The 17,266-nt window shown below is 40.0% G+C and overlaps 1 protein-coding gene across 1 annotated transcript in view; it reads left to right on the top strand.

The window, feature by feature from the left end:
- Positions 1 to 9,777, top strand: part of MAPK11 (mitogen-activated protein kinase 11) — a 31,265-nt gene extending 21,488 nt beyond the window's left edge. The window contains exons 7-12 of the mRNA XM_062634237.1: positions 506 to 620; positions 744 to 815; positions 2,041 to 2,120; positions 4,504 to 4,582; positions 5,684 to 5,857; positions 9,111 to 9,777. Of these exons, the coding sequence (XP_062490221.1) occupies positions 506 to 620; positions 744 to 815; positions 2,041 to 2,120; positions 4,504 to 4,582; positions 5,684 to 5,857; positions 9,111 to 9,184 (594 nt within the window). The 3' untranslated portion in view covers positions 9,185 to 9,777. The remainder of the gene's footprint in view (positions 1 to 505; positions 621 to 743; positions 816 to 2,040; positions 2,121 to 4,503; positions 4,583 to 5,683; positions 5,858 to 9,110) is intronic.
- Positions 9,778 to 17,266: the final 7,489 nt, after the last annotated feature.

Raw genomic sequence — 17,266 nt, 5'->3', positions numbered from 1 at the left:
CTACCTTGTTACACAGGATGTATGTTTCTTTCCCAGCAGCACTGGAATGATGCGTTATTTGGGTAAATGCTTAGACATGAGAGGGAAACAACAGAAATTCTGCAAATTTGTGATCAGCTCATGTGGTCTTTAAATGTTTAAATGGCCAGCGGCACTTGCCATTTTGCACAGCCATTCCCATTGTTAGTGCTTCATTTTTTATAGCAGCAGTGCTGATTTTTAGCAAATAAATGTCAGTGGAAGATTGAATTTGAGGCAAAATGTGAAGTTTGCCTTAGAGGACAAAGGGCCAGGCTCATCGCAGTGGAAGCAACTTTATGCAGACCCGTAGGCTGCAAGAGTGCAGCAGGGAGAGCAGATGATCTCGTCTGCAGAGTGCTGCTGGTTTACTTCACTGATAGCAAGGGACCATGGATAAACTCAGAAATGAGTAACAGTACCTGTAACAAAAGTGAAAAAGGATTTTTAAAATCATTGTTCATTTTACTGTATTTTTATTCTGTAGATTTTAGACTTTGGTTTAGCTCGACAAACTGATGATGAAATGACTGGATACGTTGCAACAAGATGGTACAGAGCTCCAGAAATCATGTTAAATTGGATGCACTACAATCAGACAGGTAAACTTTGAAGGTGTACATTTTGCTCCACCTGGATATAGTGATAGTTTTAAACCGAGAGGCAACTCTGTTTAAGAGTCTCTTCAATTCATCATACACATTTCTCTCTCTGTTTTTTGGCAGTTGATATCTGGTCAGTTGGATGCATCATGGCAGAGTTATTGAAAGGGAAGGCCCTGTTTCCAGGAAACGATTGTATCCTTAGCAGTAAAACTTCAAATGCAGCTATAACAATACTGTCTAATTTTTGGGTTTTTTTCTAATGACTTCAGTGTTTCTGTGGAAATGTTTTTGAGCTAACAAACTGAAAAAGTAAACTGTTTTTGCTAATCTTTCAGTTTGAAGTATATGAGAGCTGAATATGAGACCCACTGGTAGGAAAAAACCCCATAGTAACAGATGTTCTAAACAATGAGTTACATTTATTCTTTGTTGTGTATCTGTATTTAAATAATAACCTAGTTACAACAGAGCAAATTTCTTCCACGTGTGTATCTTACTGAAATAACATAACCTTAAAGCTGCAGCTGAGTAAAGGCAGTATTTTTTGATCAGCTGATGTAGTTTCTCAGTACTCTGAAAACCTGCAAAAAGCAAATACTTTTGTTAAAACTAAGCCATTGCCAGGCGCAAAACAACATAACATCAGAATTGCCTGGAAAACTGTTAAGAGAGCTGAGAGACAAGGTCTCCCTGCTTACCTTTCTACTGTGCTCAGCATCATTAGGCTGTATTGTAACCACAGGCATTGTCCAGATGTTCATCATCTGGATGACTGTGCTTCAGACTGATCATATTATTCAGACTGGTATTTGGAAAAATCCATGCATTTAGTTTTCAAGAAATAAGATTTTTTTTTTTGCTGTTTAAAAATATCGTCTGCAATTGTATGATTACATCCATTTCAATAAAGCTGTAATATAACCTTGAGTCTATAGGGAGTGTAATACATCTTACATTTAGGGCAATAAAAAATGCTTGTTTTCGAAATTCTAATCTTGACACTGATACAAACCAGATTTTTAAAGCTACCAGATGAGAATTTGTCACTTACCAGCCCTCAGATTAGTAATCTAGCCCTATCGTGCTATATTGTGTTAGACTGATCTTCAGCACAGGTATCTGAAACATATGTGTGCTATTAAAATTAAGCTTAAGAGTATGCTAAATTGGGAACTAGAACAGGAAGGCAATATCTTGCATGTACCTTTCTCATGTACAGGCACATGTGAAGGATTCATATAATGCAGTAAAGAATGATACTCCAGGACTAGGCTTAAGTAGGTATGAATTGGTATCCTTGCATGGACTAGGATGGAATTGTCTCACTGAAAGCTTTAAACAAGTATCTGCATAAAAGGTCATTAATTGTTTAAACCCAGAGGGACCATGTGCTGTTTATTTCCCTGAAATACTGCAGATATTGATCAACTAAAGAGAATAATGGAAGTCGTGGGCACACCCAGTTCTGAACTTCTGAAAAAGATCTCATCAGAACATGTGAGTTCAGTTATCTGGCTTTCTAGCATTCTTTTCTCTAATTGACATCATGTATCACTGATGGCTTTACACAGATCCTCTGATTTGGAAATGAGCAAACACGAAAATTATCTCTACTCATTGCTGCTAGAATGCCACGATTAAAAGAATCCCATTCTTTTTAGAGGTATCCAAATGCCTCGACTCTCAGCTGGATTACTTTAGATACTTGTTCTCATGTGCTCAGTGTTTGAAAGGAGTTTTGCAATTGGTCCTGGTGAACGTTTAGTTTGCTGCTATACTTGTAATTAAAAAAAAAAAAAAATTTTCTTCTCAGCTCAGAGCATTATATTGTTATTAAATCTGATGTCTCTGTAACTTTTATGCTTTCCATTGCTGTAAAGGATCTAAATAGGAATATTTAGGAATATTGGAATGAAATAACATGTGTTTATGTTCTTCATGAGTGCACTTATTTGGATCCCTAATTTGATTTGTATTTATTAATTTCTCTGAATCTCCTGTGAGGTCCACTTTCATGTTAACATCTATAGCTAACGGTGTGATTTTTAACTCTCCATATGCCTTCTTTAAAATAATAATCTGGTAAATGAACATTTTCCACTTCGTTTCTCTGCTAAAGCTACACTTAGAGAATTCACTTTATGCAATAACTGTGGATATCCAGCTGAGGAATGAGATGTGGTATTGATTGATAAAGGCAAGTGATGGGCACAGTGTAAAAAGTCAGATAAAAACAGCAGCACACAGATACCTTCTCACTGAAGTTGTTTTCTTAAACCTTTCTGCATGCAGCTCACACTAATACAAATGGCTGGTTTTCAGCTTGTGTGTATATTCGTGGGTTTCCTTTGAACTTGCTAATGAATGCACTAATGGATTAAATAATCAGGACCAGCAGGAGAACCAGAGAAACGCTATGTCTGGAAAGTCCAAGGGAAACAAAACCTCACCAGCGCAGATCAACACACAACCCCAGAGCCTGTGGGTAGGCAGCACCTGGGAATGGCTGGGGCAGAAGAAGATCCTATCTTTTTTCCAGTAACATGTTCTGAGTGGTGCATACAACTGTGTGATTTACCCACCACTAGTCAGTTTCTGGGGTTTTTGATAAAGCAGCTTAAATATTTACTGGAGATAGTGTCTGCTTTTGGTGAGCTACAGGAATCCCAGAGCTGTTTTACTGGGGCTAATTTATACCTTTAGAGTGTGGGGAGAACACAGAAACCAAGTTAATGAATGGGAGTGCTGCTAGGTCACCTCTGGGCTGCTCCTGCCTGCTTAGAGGAGCAGTGTCAAAGGAGATATATACCTTGCTTGGAGGTACTTGCCTCTTGCAAGGAAGTGTATTCTGTTCCTTTGTTCTAGTTCTTTACCACCTATTTTAGTCTTATTGCTTAGATATTTCTTAATGTAGCTTCCCATCCCAGACAATTTTTTCCATTCCTGTAACAGCAAGGTCAGAGGTTTTGTGTAATGCCAAGCCTATTTTCAGTTATAGTAGAGGATTAGAGAATTGAAAACTCTTAAGATCAACCTCATGGGATGTTTCAGCACAAGTTACTGAGCTGTTTTGTCAGTTTTTCATGTTAATGTGGGTTTAAATGGTGATTGCATTTCACTGGGTTTTTTTTTTTAAGGATTAAGTTTTGTTAAAAGACTAGCTGGGATTTTTATAGATTTGGGGACAGCCATTTGCCTCTTTAACTGTTCCATTTCAGAATTCCCTGTTCTGTCTGATCCCAGCATTCAACCTTTCCTCTTGCTGACCTGTCTACCACAGCCCAGAGATTCATGGCTTGTGTAAGGTCAGGCTCCACACTGACGTTTGTGTGTCTGATTTGTGGATAGGCTTTTCCCAGCTGAGTTTGGATGAGCCTTTCACAACCACAGTTGACAAAGCACACTATAAATTGTGTTAAACATCTGAAGATCTGTGTCCTGGGAGTGTCAGGATTTGGTTACTGAAGCTGCTGTTTGACAGAGGAGAGAGAAAAGAGAAGGGTGCAGATTGGATTATATCACTTTGCTGAGGGTAACTGAAAGATGAGTTAGGTTGCAGTTTCTGGATGAACCTTACAGGGAGCCTTATGTGTTGCCTGGGGTTATATTGCAGTGAGCCAGTAAGGGCAGGTGAAAAGATAAGTGCTAACACAAATACACACACAGTGTGAAAGATGGCTGTTTAAAACTCTCTTGCTTAATGTGCAATATAAAGGGCTGACTGTTTAAAACGAAGTCATATGTTATGGTTTTATGTAAACAGGGATTCCCATATAAGAAACATCCTAAAAATTACATCTGTTATTTTAGAGTTGATATGGTTACTGCTGAGCAAAATCTAACATCTGTGCATGTGGTTTGTATATCAATCTGTTCCTAGGCAAGAAAATACATTGAATCTCTTCCACATATGCCTCAACAGGATTTAAAGGCTGTATTTCGTGGTGCCAATCCATTAGGTAAGAAAGACTGATATAAACTAAATCTTTCACTAACATAAGAACTCAAGCCTTCCTTTGCTATACGATCCCATATAGTAATGATCAGGCCGGTGAGAAGAGCATTGCTTATTAACCTTTCATCCCGAGACTGTTTTCTTTTCATGAAGCCTGTGTCTTTTGTTTCTGGTGGAGATTACGGGAACCTCCTGAACAAAACCAGTCTGTGGATGAAAAGCAAAAGCCAGTTACATATAGCAGGAATAAATAAAAAGACCATGGAGTCTAGACTGGAGACATCCCTTCTGGCTCAGGAAGGCCATGAGCTGAATTGCTGACAAACAGAAGAATATACCGGGAAGTATAGCTGTTTGAATGACCCTTTTGAGTATTATTTCCTAGGAATACATTACCCATTGTTGGACACAGGATACGAGGCTAAGCAGGCTTTTGGTCTGATTCTGTGCAATTGTTTTTATACACACTACATATTAAGGCAAATTCATGACAGTGCTTATATGAAAGCACTAAAAATCATTTTTATATAATATTTAAGTACTAATTACGAACTTCCTATATAAACCAAATTTTGGCCTTACAGATTTCTCTCATTTCTATTATTCTGCAACTGTCAACTTCAAACATATTTGCTTTATGATGGATCCTGTAAAGTTGCTTTGGGGTTTTCATCTGATTTCATTGTTGCAGCTTATTAAAAGTGTAATCTCAGAATCACAGTTTTAAGTCACTTAAGTTTGTACTGATCAGGGTCAAGTTAAGCACATGATGCATAGCACAGGATATCTAACTTTAAGCACACAGAGATCTTTTCAAAATGAAGGCCTTGGATGTTTGAAGAGCTGAATCAGATATCAAACGGACTATAATGAACCTTTGTGCATACCACAAGCAAACCAGAAGCTTCCTTCACCTCTGAAAATTGTACTCATGGTATAACATCTTCAAAACTTATTTGTTTCATTGCCTAAATTTTATGGGTTTGCTGGTAATGTTAACTGTGTTTCAGGTGAGTGAGAATAGATTCTCTGTGCACAGTTGCCTTCTCTTTTATTTCCAGATGGTCTCTTCTGGCTTCAAACCATGTTTCTCTTTTTCCCTTAGCTGTAGATCTTCTTGAGAAGATGCTTATATTAGATAGCGATAAGAGAATTACTGCCTCAGAAGCACTTGCCCATCCATACTTTGTACAGTATCATGATCCAGATGATGAACCTGAGGCTGAAGTGTATGATGAGTCAATAGAGAATAAGGAGAGAAACATAGATGAATGGAAAGGTAACAGGTTTACATGTCAGTTAATGCATGCAGTAGAACAAAACCTTACTGAAATAACAGTTTGCTCTGTTTCTAACCAAAGCAATTTGAATTCTTAAGCCTCAGGGTAAAAAAAGATAAATCCATGTGTGCTTGTGGGAGGGGAGAGGTAGAAAGGGTTGTTTTTCTGGATTTTGCTCTCTCCCTTTCTCTCCCACCTTCTATCATCTCCTCACTAGGGTCCCCATAGCATGTTTAAGCTTAACTAAAAGCTGATGTTAGTTACCAGGTCACCATATATGCTGTCTTGCTTTTAGTTTCTTGATCGGATCTTCAGCTGAAGTGTCCTAGGGCAAGTGGCACTATTTGAGATTCTGGTCTAGCTTTGTTGAGAACCAGAAATTATTATTTTCCATGTAGAAATGTATTTTGTTGATCATTCGTTAGATAGACAGGTAGTTGGGATTAATAGATAAACCATGCTATTGATCCTGTTTGAGATAAAAATTGATTTTACTTGACAATGTCATCCCCAAACCCATCCTTGAGAAATACAGCAACAACCTTCTTTTATTAGTTAATTCCATGCTTGCATCATGATCATATTGCACTACAGTATCACAGAAGTAAGGTGGCTAAACATTAAATTTGCAAGTGCCCTGAAAAGTACAGTTCAATTTCATCATTGTCTAATGAGGACATATTATGCTAAAAATTCCTTACTCGACAGTTTAAATTGAGAGTAATGTTCTAGAAAACTAATAGTTCGTGTTTATCAGTAAAGTCCTTTCATCGGCTTAAGATGAAATATGTGCTCTATAAAATAAATTCTTCTGTTTCTAGTTGTATATTCTGTAGCTTTTACTCCAGAAAGGTTTGATAAAAATGTGTTAGTATAGTGGGTAGGTTTCTCATGAAAAATGCTGACCTCCCATGTCTCACACCCTTCCATTTGTACCATGTTTTATCCTGGGCATTGCAGGACAGACAAGCAGGTTAAATACAGCAAATACATCTTAAAGAAAGATAGAAGCGAGGTCATGGGTCTCTACAATAAAGCAACCTGCTAGAGCCCTGAAAAGGGTTTCCTAGAAGCTTACTGTGTCTGTACAAAGAAGAAGGATTGGCTGGTATCACTTATTCCTTACACATGCTCTCCTCTGCTCTGCAAAACCTGGCAGCATACAGCACTGCCCATACATCTTGTTTATTGAGAGGCATGTTCAGTTTGCTGCTGTACTTACAAATGGGTGATTTGTTTTCTGCTACTCTTTCAGTTGACTGAGTCTTTAACAGGAAAGTTTAACAATTTCCGAGTCATGCAGCTGATTTCTGTTTGTGACGAAACTCCGCTGAAATTATTTCAGGAACAATTTCAGCTTAACACTTCATGAACCAAACTGAGCATGCGGAGGTGAATTCCCTAGGAAGGACAGTATCATATTTTTCTACAGCACTGTCCTAGCTGGAACTACAGGTCAAATTCTTCCTTTATACGGGGGGCAGGGGGGGGAGGCCTGAAGCAAAAATCTCAATACTGGCACAGGACGTGCAGCTCTTCCTCTTGGCCATATTTTATCTTCAAGCCACATTTTATTTTCAAGCAGAGTATGTGCCACGTTTAAGTAAGATGATGTGAAAGGCGACCATCTGCATAAATGTTTGTATTATTGATGAAATAATGACCCAGTTTCTCAAGATGTCTGTTTTTCCTCTTTTTTTCTTCAAATTAAAAGTCAGTGGCACTTGATCCCAAGAGGGACCGAGCCCCAAAGCAAAATGAGATTTCAGATACTTTGTCTTACACGTGATGATGCAGTTAAGAGATTCTCTGGCCTCCACTGCACACTGCTGAGGCTTGCAGCCCAAGCTCATAGATTTCTTTCTGCCATGTTTAATCAGTTAGAAAATATTTCACATTTTAGAGGCTGGGAGTAAGATAGATATTCAGAGTTGAATGCTGTGCACTGTCTCTTTAGCTGTTGCTCCAGTTGCACGTATCTCAGTGTAGCATCTGTACTCTCTGCTGAGTAGGTGGCACAAGAACCGGGTAAGGAGCTTCATAAATATACAGTGCACAGCCAGCAAGAGTACTTTCTAATACAGTTCCATGGGTCCGATTTGTGAGGTCGCTGGCTTCCTCTGAGCTCAGTCAGGACCACTCTAGCTCCTGCTGGCTGCCTGTGACCAAATGCTATTTAATAGCTGCAAGTCAGTCACTGAGTCACCTCGTGAATCCTTCCACCTCAGGGGCTCTGCACACAGGATTTCTTTCAGAGAAATCTTCCACTGTAGCTAGCACGCTGGTCACCATGCACAGGACTACAGCATAACAGAACCAGAGCATAAGCAACATTTCAGTCTTAGATTTTTACATGCTTTTTAGAGTGCTAGGTCCATTTGCAGGTATAGCAGCTGGTTTAGATCTGTTTAATAAACAAGCTAATAGGCATTAGTTTGATATTTAAACATTGCTGTTTGGAAAACAGAACCTGGAGTAACGCATTGTTAGCCATATACTTATGCATGAACAGGATTTGGTCCTTAAAATACAGTATCTAAGTAGAGAAATTACATAGGGGGTAGCTGCTGGCGACACGCTCCATTACTGTGCAAGGCGCAAAACAGTGCATGACTGCCAGCATGAAAAGATGAAGGGCTGTTCCTAAAGCAGGATAAAATGGCAGAGGATCCATGCATTCTAGCTAAGCTCTTGATGAAAATAGGATTGTTACATGCTTCTGGGACAAAATACTCTTTCTTTCAGAGGACCTCAAAATTAAGTTAGTCACAATAAAGCATAAAAAAACTGCAAAACCTAGATCCTAAGGCATTAGCACAGAATTGCAAATGATTTATGTTAAAGGCAATTGACTGGAGATGATAAAGAACATTCTCTGCAGTTAAAAGTGTACATTTTACAACCTGTTCGGGTGCTTTTAAAGCTTCCATTTCCCATTGCATTTTGTCTTTTATTGCGTCATTTTGGCAGGTCATCTGACAGCACAATTGATGTTTCCATTTCAGGGCCTGTGTTTTAGTAATTAGCTGAAGGGGAAAGACATGTTGTACAATAACAGTATTTGTGGGTCTAATTTGTAACTGAGGTTAACAGAAGGATTCCTAGTGAATTTATTCTGGTTTTGGATCCCACCTCTAAAAAGGCTGGTAATACAAACTACAAATCACATGTATCCATAGAACTGTTTTGTCTGGAATATTTTTCTTTTGGGGAGGATATCACCTAATTCTCTCCTTCACGTCCTCTCTGCAGAACTTACCTATGAAGAAGTGATCAGCTTTAAACCCCCTGACTTAAAAATGGATAGCCTGGAGATAGAACAGTGAATACAGGCAGCTCCGTCTTGCCTTGCTGCACTATGAAGACTGTTAAAATATAACCATACAATTTCACCTGTGGTCAGACATAGATTCTGCTATCCAAAGATGTTGGAGAAGATGTGGAAAAGCAGATGCATTACATACAGAAGCCAGATGTTGTCTGGCTTGGGTGGGGGTTTTCTGCCTTGTAATAAGAATGTATTCCCAACTCACAAAGGGTGACAAAGAACTACTTCATTCTGACAAAATTATGCACTGAGTTCTGTCGAGCTGTGTTCTGCATGTTCCATTTTATCAATTGTATTGCCAAAATAAATGTGACTTTTTAAATTAATTTTAAAATTGTACATTTAAAGCATGAATGTATCAAACATAAGCATAGATGTTCATACAAGCAGTCCTTTTTTCTTCTGGCATTTCGTCTGTTTTCCTATTATTTATAGTTAGTGCCTTTATGAGGGAGGGCGTGGTAGCAAGATAGACGCAGTATGCATATGTAGCCATATCTGTGGTGGTCTTACAAATTTACTGGATGTCTCTCAAGCAATCTTAACACCAGTTGAAAGTCAGTAAAAATAAATCTTTGTCTTCTGTTGCCATCCAAGTGTCTGTGCTCATTCTTTTCCTCATGTGTATTCTTTAATCCACGCAAGATGTGTTTGTGAGATGATTTTATTCCCTGATAGTATTCCAGCCGTGCCATCGGTGGAGTGCAGGTGGATCTGCCCACCTCTACAGTAAGGTACCCTGAAGGCAATGTGGCAGATCTCTGTGGTCTTCTGCAAGTTTCAACAAAGGCTGTCACAGGTGGAAGTGCAAGAGTACTCAGTTCAGTTCACAGCTTTGAATTCAGTGTTCTTCATTGTCTTACTTTCCTTCACCTAATCCTTGGGAAAAATAATGTAATAATTGCCATTGGAAGACATGACAACAAAAGAGAATTTCAGTTTTCTTTTCTTTTGTGAAAAACAAAATATCCATCTCATCAGCTTCTTTTTATGAAAAATTTTAAGGGCTTTCCAGCTCTGAAAAGTTGGGAAATTACGTAATAAATTGTAGGATAAACCAGATACTGAGATTCTGTTAAAGCACTGCATTTATCTGATTTCCCCATTGAAGGCATAATACTGAAGCAGGAATATCCTTTGACATGAGGCCACTTGTGGTGTACTGGCTGTGTCCTACGTACTTGTGTTTCACAGTTGTTCAATATTGTTCATTTTTGTCTTGTTCTTGCTCTGTCAGTCTCATTTTGGAGGTGGCTTTTTTATAGTTAGGTTTTCTTCAACTGCTGGCGTTAAGATTCAGTTGTACAGCCGTTACATGAATTCTGCTGCATTTATTTACCTTCCTCTGTATCTTTTCTATGTAAAAGGGAAACTTTTTCTTAATAAACAGATTTAAAAAAAAATGACGTCCAAGAACTTTGATTTTTTAGAGGTATTTGACACAGGATCAATTGTCTCCTTTGAGAAATAGAAGTAAGCATTGCCTTTCTGCAAAGCTGGGTGAGACCTGTAATGACCTTGCAACAACTGAATTTCATGCTGACTGAAACAGGTGAAAAGGTTATAAATCTTTAACTTACTTCCCTGGCTACATAATGAAATTAATCACTTAATCATGTCTTAAATATGTATTTGTCATTTGTTTGCTTACCAGTTAGTAGAACAGTGTTTTATTTTCTCTGAATTCTGATGATGAGCATGCCAGCCTGCCCTGTAGCTCTATTCCAGCTGGAAGGGCAAGCATGAAATAAAGCGATTTCACAAAAGCCTCCTGCATCCAGTGATAATTAATTTAGTGTGGGATTTGTCCCATCATTTGTTTAATCTGGTTTCCTGGCTATGAGGGTGGCCGTCACCACATGTTTCAAAGGATGTGTAAAACTCTGTGGTAGGCGAAGACCAGATGGTCTGCTCTTGCCATGGCTCTGCTACTTGAGGTGGAAAGAAAGTTTTATATCAACTCCAAAATGTGTTATGGCAACTCTGAATCCTGCTCTGAATATTTCCTTTTGCATTCAAAGATGCAGCTTTTCTAAATAAAGGTGATAAATTATGTAGGAAGAATACGGTCATAGCCACAGTCAAGCTAATCAAAGGTGACAGTAGTGGCTAACAAAAACTCAGCTATTTTTAATTAAATGCCATCAAACCCCATAAATCATCTAATTTTAATGTCAAGAAAGGCAGCAGGGAGAGAGGCATCTTTTTCCTGGATTTTCAAAATGGAGGCAATTTCTTAGACCTCAAAAGCCACTAATTAAAGTATTTTTCTAGAGCATGTAAGCAGCTCCTGCATGGTCCTTTAATGCAGGACTGCAATGTGGTAATGCTATCAGTTTGCAGCAGCAGGACAGGGTAATTGGAAAGCTAGTACCCCACTGGGACAGAAAGGTGGAAGGCTTAGCACTAACAATGCTTATCATTGGAACACAGATGGAAAAACCCCATTTGTCAATCAACACAAACAGGAGAACAGGGGTAAGCAGCTGGGAGTGAGGGCTTTGTCAGGCTCGGTGAACCTGTAGGGCAGATTACTTAAAAGTAAATTTTACAGAATAAAAATATAAAAATGAGAATTTTAATTGTAGAAAATAATATTTTCTAAAAATGTCTGTAATGATGGCATTGTTTAGGTGGCCAAGATTTTACTTGCAAAACTCATAGTGGAGCCCACTTAAACTGTAGGGTTTTAATCTGACACCACTCTTACCTTCATTATTACCATCGTGCTTTTGTAGGTACTCCACACAGTGCATGTACGTTTGAGGAGAGCAGGTTTTAGTCCTGCTGTCCTCAAACAGGTTTTAGCCCACACTAAATCAGGGTGTTTATCATCCCTGAACACCTGTGAAGCACAGAAGGGATGCTCACAGGAGCAGAGCTGGGCAGCGCTAGAGGAGGAGGTGACTCTGGGGAGGAATACAGCTCTGCAAGGGCTTGCTCTGGTTAATTGCTCTCATTGTTAGCAATTTACTTCTAATCTAAATTTACCTAATTCCAGCTTTCTGTCCCAAGGGTTTGTTGTCCCTCCACCTACTGAATAGAAATCACTTCCAGTATTTGTTGTCTCGCTCTATAATCAGTGTTATGTGCAACCCCAAGTACAGTAATTTTATCATCACTGGAAGCAGAAGGTCTCACAAAAGGGAAGTCTTTTGCATACATCTCAATCTTTTGACAAGCATAAGTATACACTATGCTTCTTTTAAAATCTGCATTTTCTTTTTTTAAGCTCTCTACCTCATCAGCGCTGAAGCAGGAAGTTGAAATGCCACAACCAAAGCAGAAAGAAAGACAAGAGTAAAGAAATCTCTAATTTATAATGTACTTATGGAACAAAAAAAACCCCAAGGATGGTTCAGAATAAAAGCACAGCATCAGAGGGTATGATGTGCCATACACAGAATTCCCTCCTCCCAGAACACACAAAGTGGCTACCCAAGTATAAAACAACAGGGATGCTAATAATTTGGGGAATTTATAGGGGGGAAATAATAGGAAATTAGGTAATCAACACTGATACATGAAAAAATCTATCATGCTCCAGTAGGTCAAGAGCCATTAATTAGACAGCATTGTTGCAGAATTCCCATTAGTGCTCTTGGCATGTTTTTGATGTGGTGCAAAGATGAAAGCAAGAGGGAAGGAGGGTCAGTGCACTGCAGGATCTGAAACAGAGAGCTAACCCTGGGGATGGGGGGGGGGGAACAACCCTTTCAAGGGCAAAACACTGACAGCAAAAACACTCTGACAGAGGTGGTGAGGAGTCAATACAAAAGCCACTTCCTTCCTTTCTTCCTGTCACATGTTCTCCTGGATCGTAACAAGAAAGCAGACCTCTACCTTCCTGACCCTGGGGACCTGGTCAAAGATGACTCCGTTCAAAAAGCACCACATTCAGTTGCAGGCACAAATTACTGAAGTATTCTTTGCTACATTTACAATGTACATTGCTCCCTTGGCCCAAGTACCCCTGACAGATGAGCTGTGGTAAAGATTTAAGTCTCACGTTGTAAATTGGGTAAGTGATGTCCTTTGGCAGCAGAAGAAATGAATTCAGCCTTGGCAACATCAGTCTTCTTAGGAAGGAATTAATAGCAACACCTCTGTTTTAAAAGCAGCCGCTTGTTTCCCTTTAAGTGTGAATTGTGCTGCTAGTGTTCATGGATAGAGCACGACTCTCCAAAGCAGGTCCTCAGAAAATCAACACATTTGCACAAGTGAGAGCACCAAGTGTCATTAATTTATGAGACTAGGCAAAAAGCAGAAAGGGCTTTTAAGGGATTAGTACCAAGAGACCCAGAAAGCTGTGCCAGCGTAGCTGCCACTGACCTGCTGCTGCAAGATGAAGTATTGAACTGATATGCCTAAAAGGGTCTAAGTTTTTGCTAAAAGGAGGGAATATGTTGTGAGTTCCCTGTGCAAACACTGATCTTCCAACCAATCTGACACTTAATCCATTACACAGGAAATGTCTACATAATGAGCGAAACTGTTCAATTAGGCTTCAATCTTGCATGCATTGAAATGCTTCATTTCACATTTACATAGTCTCCCAGCTTCAATTATAGTCACAAATTAAGACATGCACCATAGCACAGAGATTTTAGCCAGTCCTTTTAGGTTCCAATTTGATCACAAGCAACACTGATCACTATTGAAATACCAAATCCCAGTGGTAGCCCTGAGACAAATACACAACAAATCTGCTGTAATTGGCAGCCTCCACTGAGCCATACTCTGATCCTTATAGAGTAATATCATGTAGATTAGCACTAAGATAATATATTCATATTTCATACTCATTTTATAATAGAGCTCAAAGGCTCAAATCAAGAATAAAGCCTAGTTACTTTATGTTCTGTGTAAAATGACACGCCATACTCCTGTCCTGTCCAGCTCTCTCAAGATGGAAATGCAACAATTGAAGGCAACGTTAAGGAGGATGGGAAGGATGGAATTAGAGTACCATCAAGTTTTGGTGATTTAAATGGGTGATACGCATAACTACATAGTGACAAATAAGAAAAGCTGTCAATCGGTGATAATTCACTAACACTCCTTTTGTATGATTTTTGCACTGAAGTTGGGAAACTCTTCAACACAAGTCTAGTTCTATCTGTGCACAGTAGCATCTCAGACTGCAGTAATCTGTGATAGTTTAAAAACTAAACTCCTGCAGTGTATTGTAGGAATTAGTATGAAGATGACCTTCAGGCAGGCTCTGAGAAGAAAAGAGTTAGGAGAGTGTTAAAAGCTGCTGGTTTATACATAGCCTCTCTTCCTCCACCAATTCCAGCAAGCAGGAATAATGGGGTAGTGAATAGTTACTTGGTAAGATCACACTCGACCTCTTGAACAAATGAAGTGGACAGTTTACAGAATAATTACTCTTTTTCGAAGCACCACTTAGGTGGTGCCTGTTCATTCCTTCCTGCTGCTGGTCAAGTGCTCCCGCGGCATGGCAAGGTGCCCGGGGTGCTCCGTGTCACAGCGACTGGAACTGAAGCATCCTGCGCAAGGGGCAGAGAGACAAACAGAGAAGTTGCAGAATAGTTGGCAGCGGCTCCAGTGGGGAAGGGTGGGGACAGCACAGCATGGGAGTATTTCAGATGAAAACTAAGGTTTAATTTAAGCTTTACTTCTTATAATAAATAAAATGGACTTACTTCCTCTGCAGCAACCCATCTAAGCAGACAAGGTCAGAGCATTGTTTGAATGTGGGGATATAGAAAGCTGGTTAAAAAAAATAACATTATAAGAACTAGCTTTTGACAATTCAGCAGGACTTTGTTGACATGTAAGGTATGTTTTACAGAACTAAATCGTTCATAAATGAATTAGTGTAACAGGAATAAAATGACTGTGTGAAAAGACATCTTACTGAGATGAACAGGCAGAATGGTGGGAAGATGCTTAATTTTTCCAAGCATTTTGTATGATCTCCTGCTTTCTCCCAGTCAAATCCACATTGCCTGTGCCTGGACTCAGGATCAAGGTCCCAGTCCCCCTCCCTGCTCATGCAGATGCCCCTCCTTTGCCCTGCAGTAAGGCTCCTGGCAAACTAAGCTGTGCCACTTTATCACTGCTAATCCAGTTTGCTATGAGCAGCGTTGCCATCAAACTCCCTCACCAGACTCTGTACACACGGAATTTCTCAGGAAAATGTGGTTAGCTTTCTTACTGCTCTCTTGTGGACCTCCTGCTCCAGCACCGAAGCCTCACATCCAGGCTGGAGTGTGAACTGAGCCCCTGGAGGGATTAGAAAGGGTACTGCATGCACCCCATCCGCCTCATGTGCTTTGCAGCTGATGGCAACCTTCCAACACATTGAAAGATGGCCCTTAAAAAGCCCAATAAAGGTATCAAAATGAAAGTTTCTACCTGGTATCAACCTTGCCAAGCTTCCCTTTATGGGATGGGCATAGGAAAGTGGTATTTTGTATCACTAATACATTTACTATCTGTCATTCATGATCTCTGCAGAAGGTCCCTTTTTGTTCTGTCAACTTCAAAATAAACATATGCCAAAAGCAAAAACATCTGACAGCATTGCTTTTATAATTTACCCTGTCAAGCACACAATGCTTGGGATAAGATACAGCCATAGTATCCTGTAACTATCATTGCAACAGGTTGTCTTGGGAAAACACATCAGCCTGTATCCAGCCGAGCCTAGCAGGATGCTAAAGCTCATGCCTTTTGTGGTGGTGCTGTGAGATCTATCAGCTGTGGGTGGATCCAGGTTTCTCAGCTCACTCCCTTCATAGACAATTTCAATGGTTTTATTACATAAAGCTTCCCTTGTTACAGCAGTGCAGATTTCCTAACCTTTTCATTATCAGTTCGTCTGCTGTATTTGTGACCTGATAGGGAAAGGTGGTCTTCTATTTGATCTACACTGCTACCTCATCCTTCTATAGCAAAGAAAACTTAAACACTCTTATGAAGAAAAAACATGGGAAAACCAGCACTGGCCAACTTTGTCAATGCATTTAAAGTATCTTACAGAAGTTGCTCTGTAGTAGCCTCAGCTTCTGCACAAGGGTGATGTTGTCTTGCTGCTGGGTTAGTACTTTCACCTACTGTATCAAAATCAGCTACTTTCTGCCTCATAAAAAGCAAGCAGTAAGAAAGCATCAGTTTGTCACAACTGGACAGAGGAAAAGTAAGTGAGAGATCAAAAGCAGAACTAATGCTTAGTGCATTAGAAACAGATATATTTCTCATTAAAAGTAATTTAACCAATGGACTGGCTCAAAACTGAGTGGAAGCCACTCTATCCTTCGCCCTGCCCGTACCACGTTTCGCTCCAGCCATCGTCTGAGTGGCAAACACAGCATAAAAGAGATGCCATAAATTTCAAACAAAAAATCTGCTGGGGCAGTGGATTTTAAGAGCACAAGTGTGCCATTAACCTATCACCTGACATGAGTCCTGCACCACCAGCCGAACGTCGTGAGGTTACTTTCCATTCTTGCTAAGGTACGGAGCAGCCCTGGAACACAGCTGTGGGGTGTTCCCTGTTCCTCCTGTACCCCACACGTAAACACCATGAGAACGGAGGGCAGGGCAGCTCTTCGACATTCAGCAGCCAGGCACAAAATGGTTTGGGCCCATAGCAACTACCATAAAGGCATCAGGCACAACGAAACTTGGCCAGATTGCCTCTTTTGAGCTAAGCCACAAATTGAACCGTAGTGACAGCAGGTCTGAATTATCTAACCTCAGCAACATTGCTCAGGGGTGAAGTCAGACAAAACAAAGGCTTTACCAGGCCCTGAAGGACAAGAACTTTAATTACATTCACACGGAGAACACACACACAACATTTTTCAAAGCAGGGCTTTGCTTTACATGTGCCGGCCCAGGCCTGTTTACTGCAGGGGTACCGCGGAGGTGGCTGTCCTCAGTACTCCAGCATCGCAGTTGTTCCAGGCTGCTTGAACTGCTTGGTGTTGCAGGAACCATGCACGGGACTGCCTGCTCTGAGCAACTGGATCCAGTGTGTGCCTGTTCCCATGTAACTAGATGAAATACTGTTGAAACTTGGGGGCTGACCCCAGGACGAACCGGGAAG

The sequence above is a fragment of the Pezoporus occidentalis genome, unplaced genomic scaffold (assembly GCF_034315485.1).
Source record: "Pezoporus occidentalis ecotype Australia unplaced genomic scaffold, CSIRO_AGI_Poc_V1 ctg42, whole genome shotgun sequence".
Classification (NCBI taxonomy): Eukaryota; Metazoa; Chordata; class Aves; order Psittaciformes; family Psittacidae; genus Pezoporus; species Pezoporus occidentalis.
The sequence above is the reverse complement of the archived record's forward strand: the minus strand, read 5'-3'. Positions and strand labels throughout refer to the sequence as shown.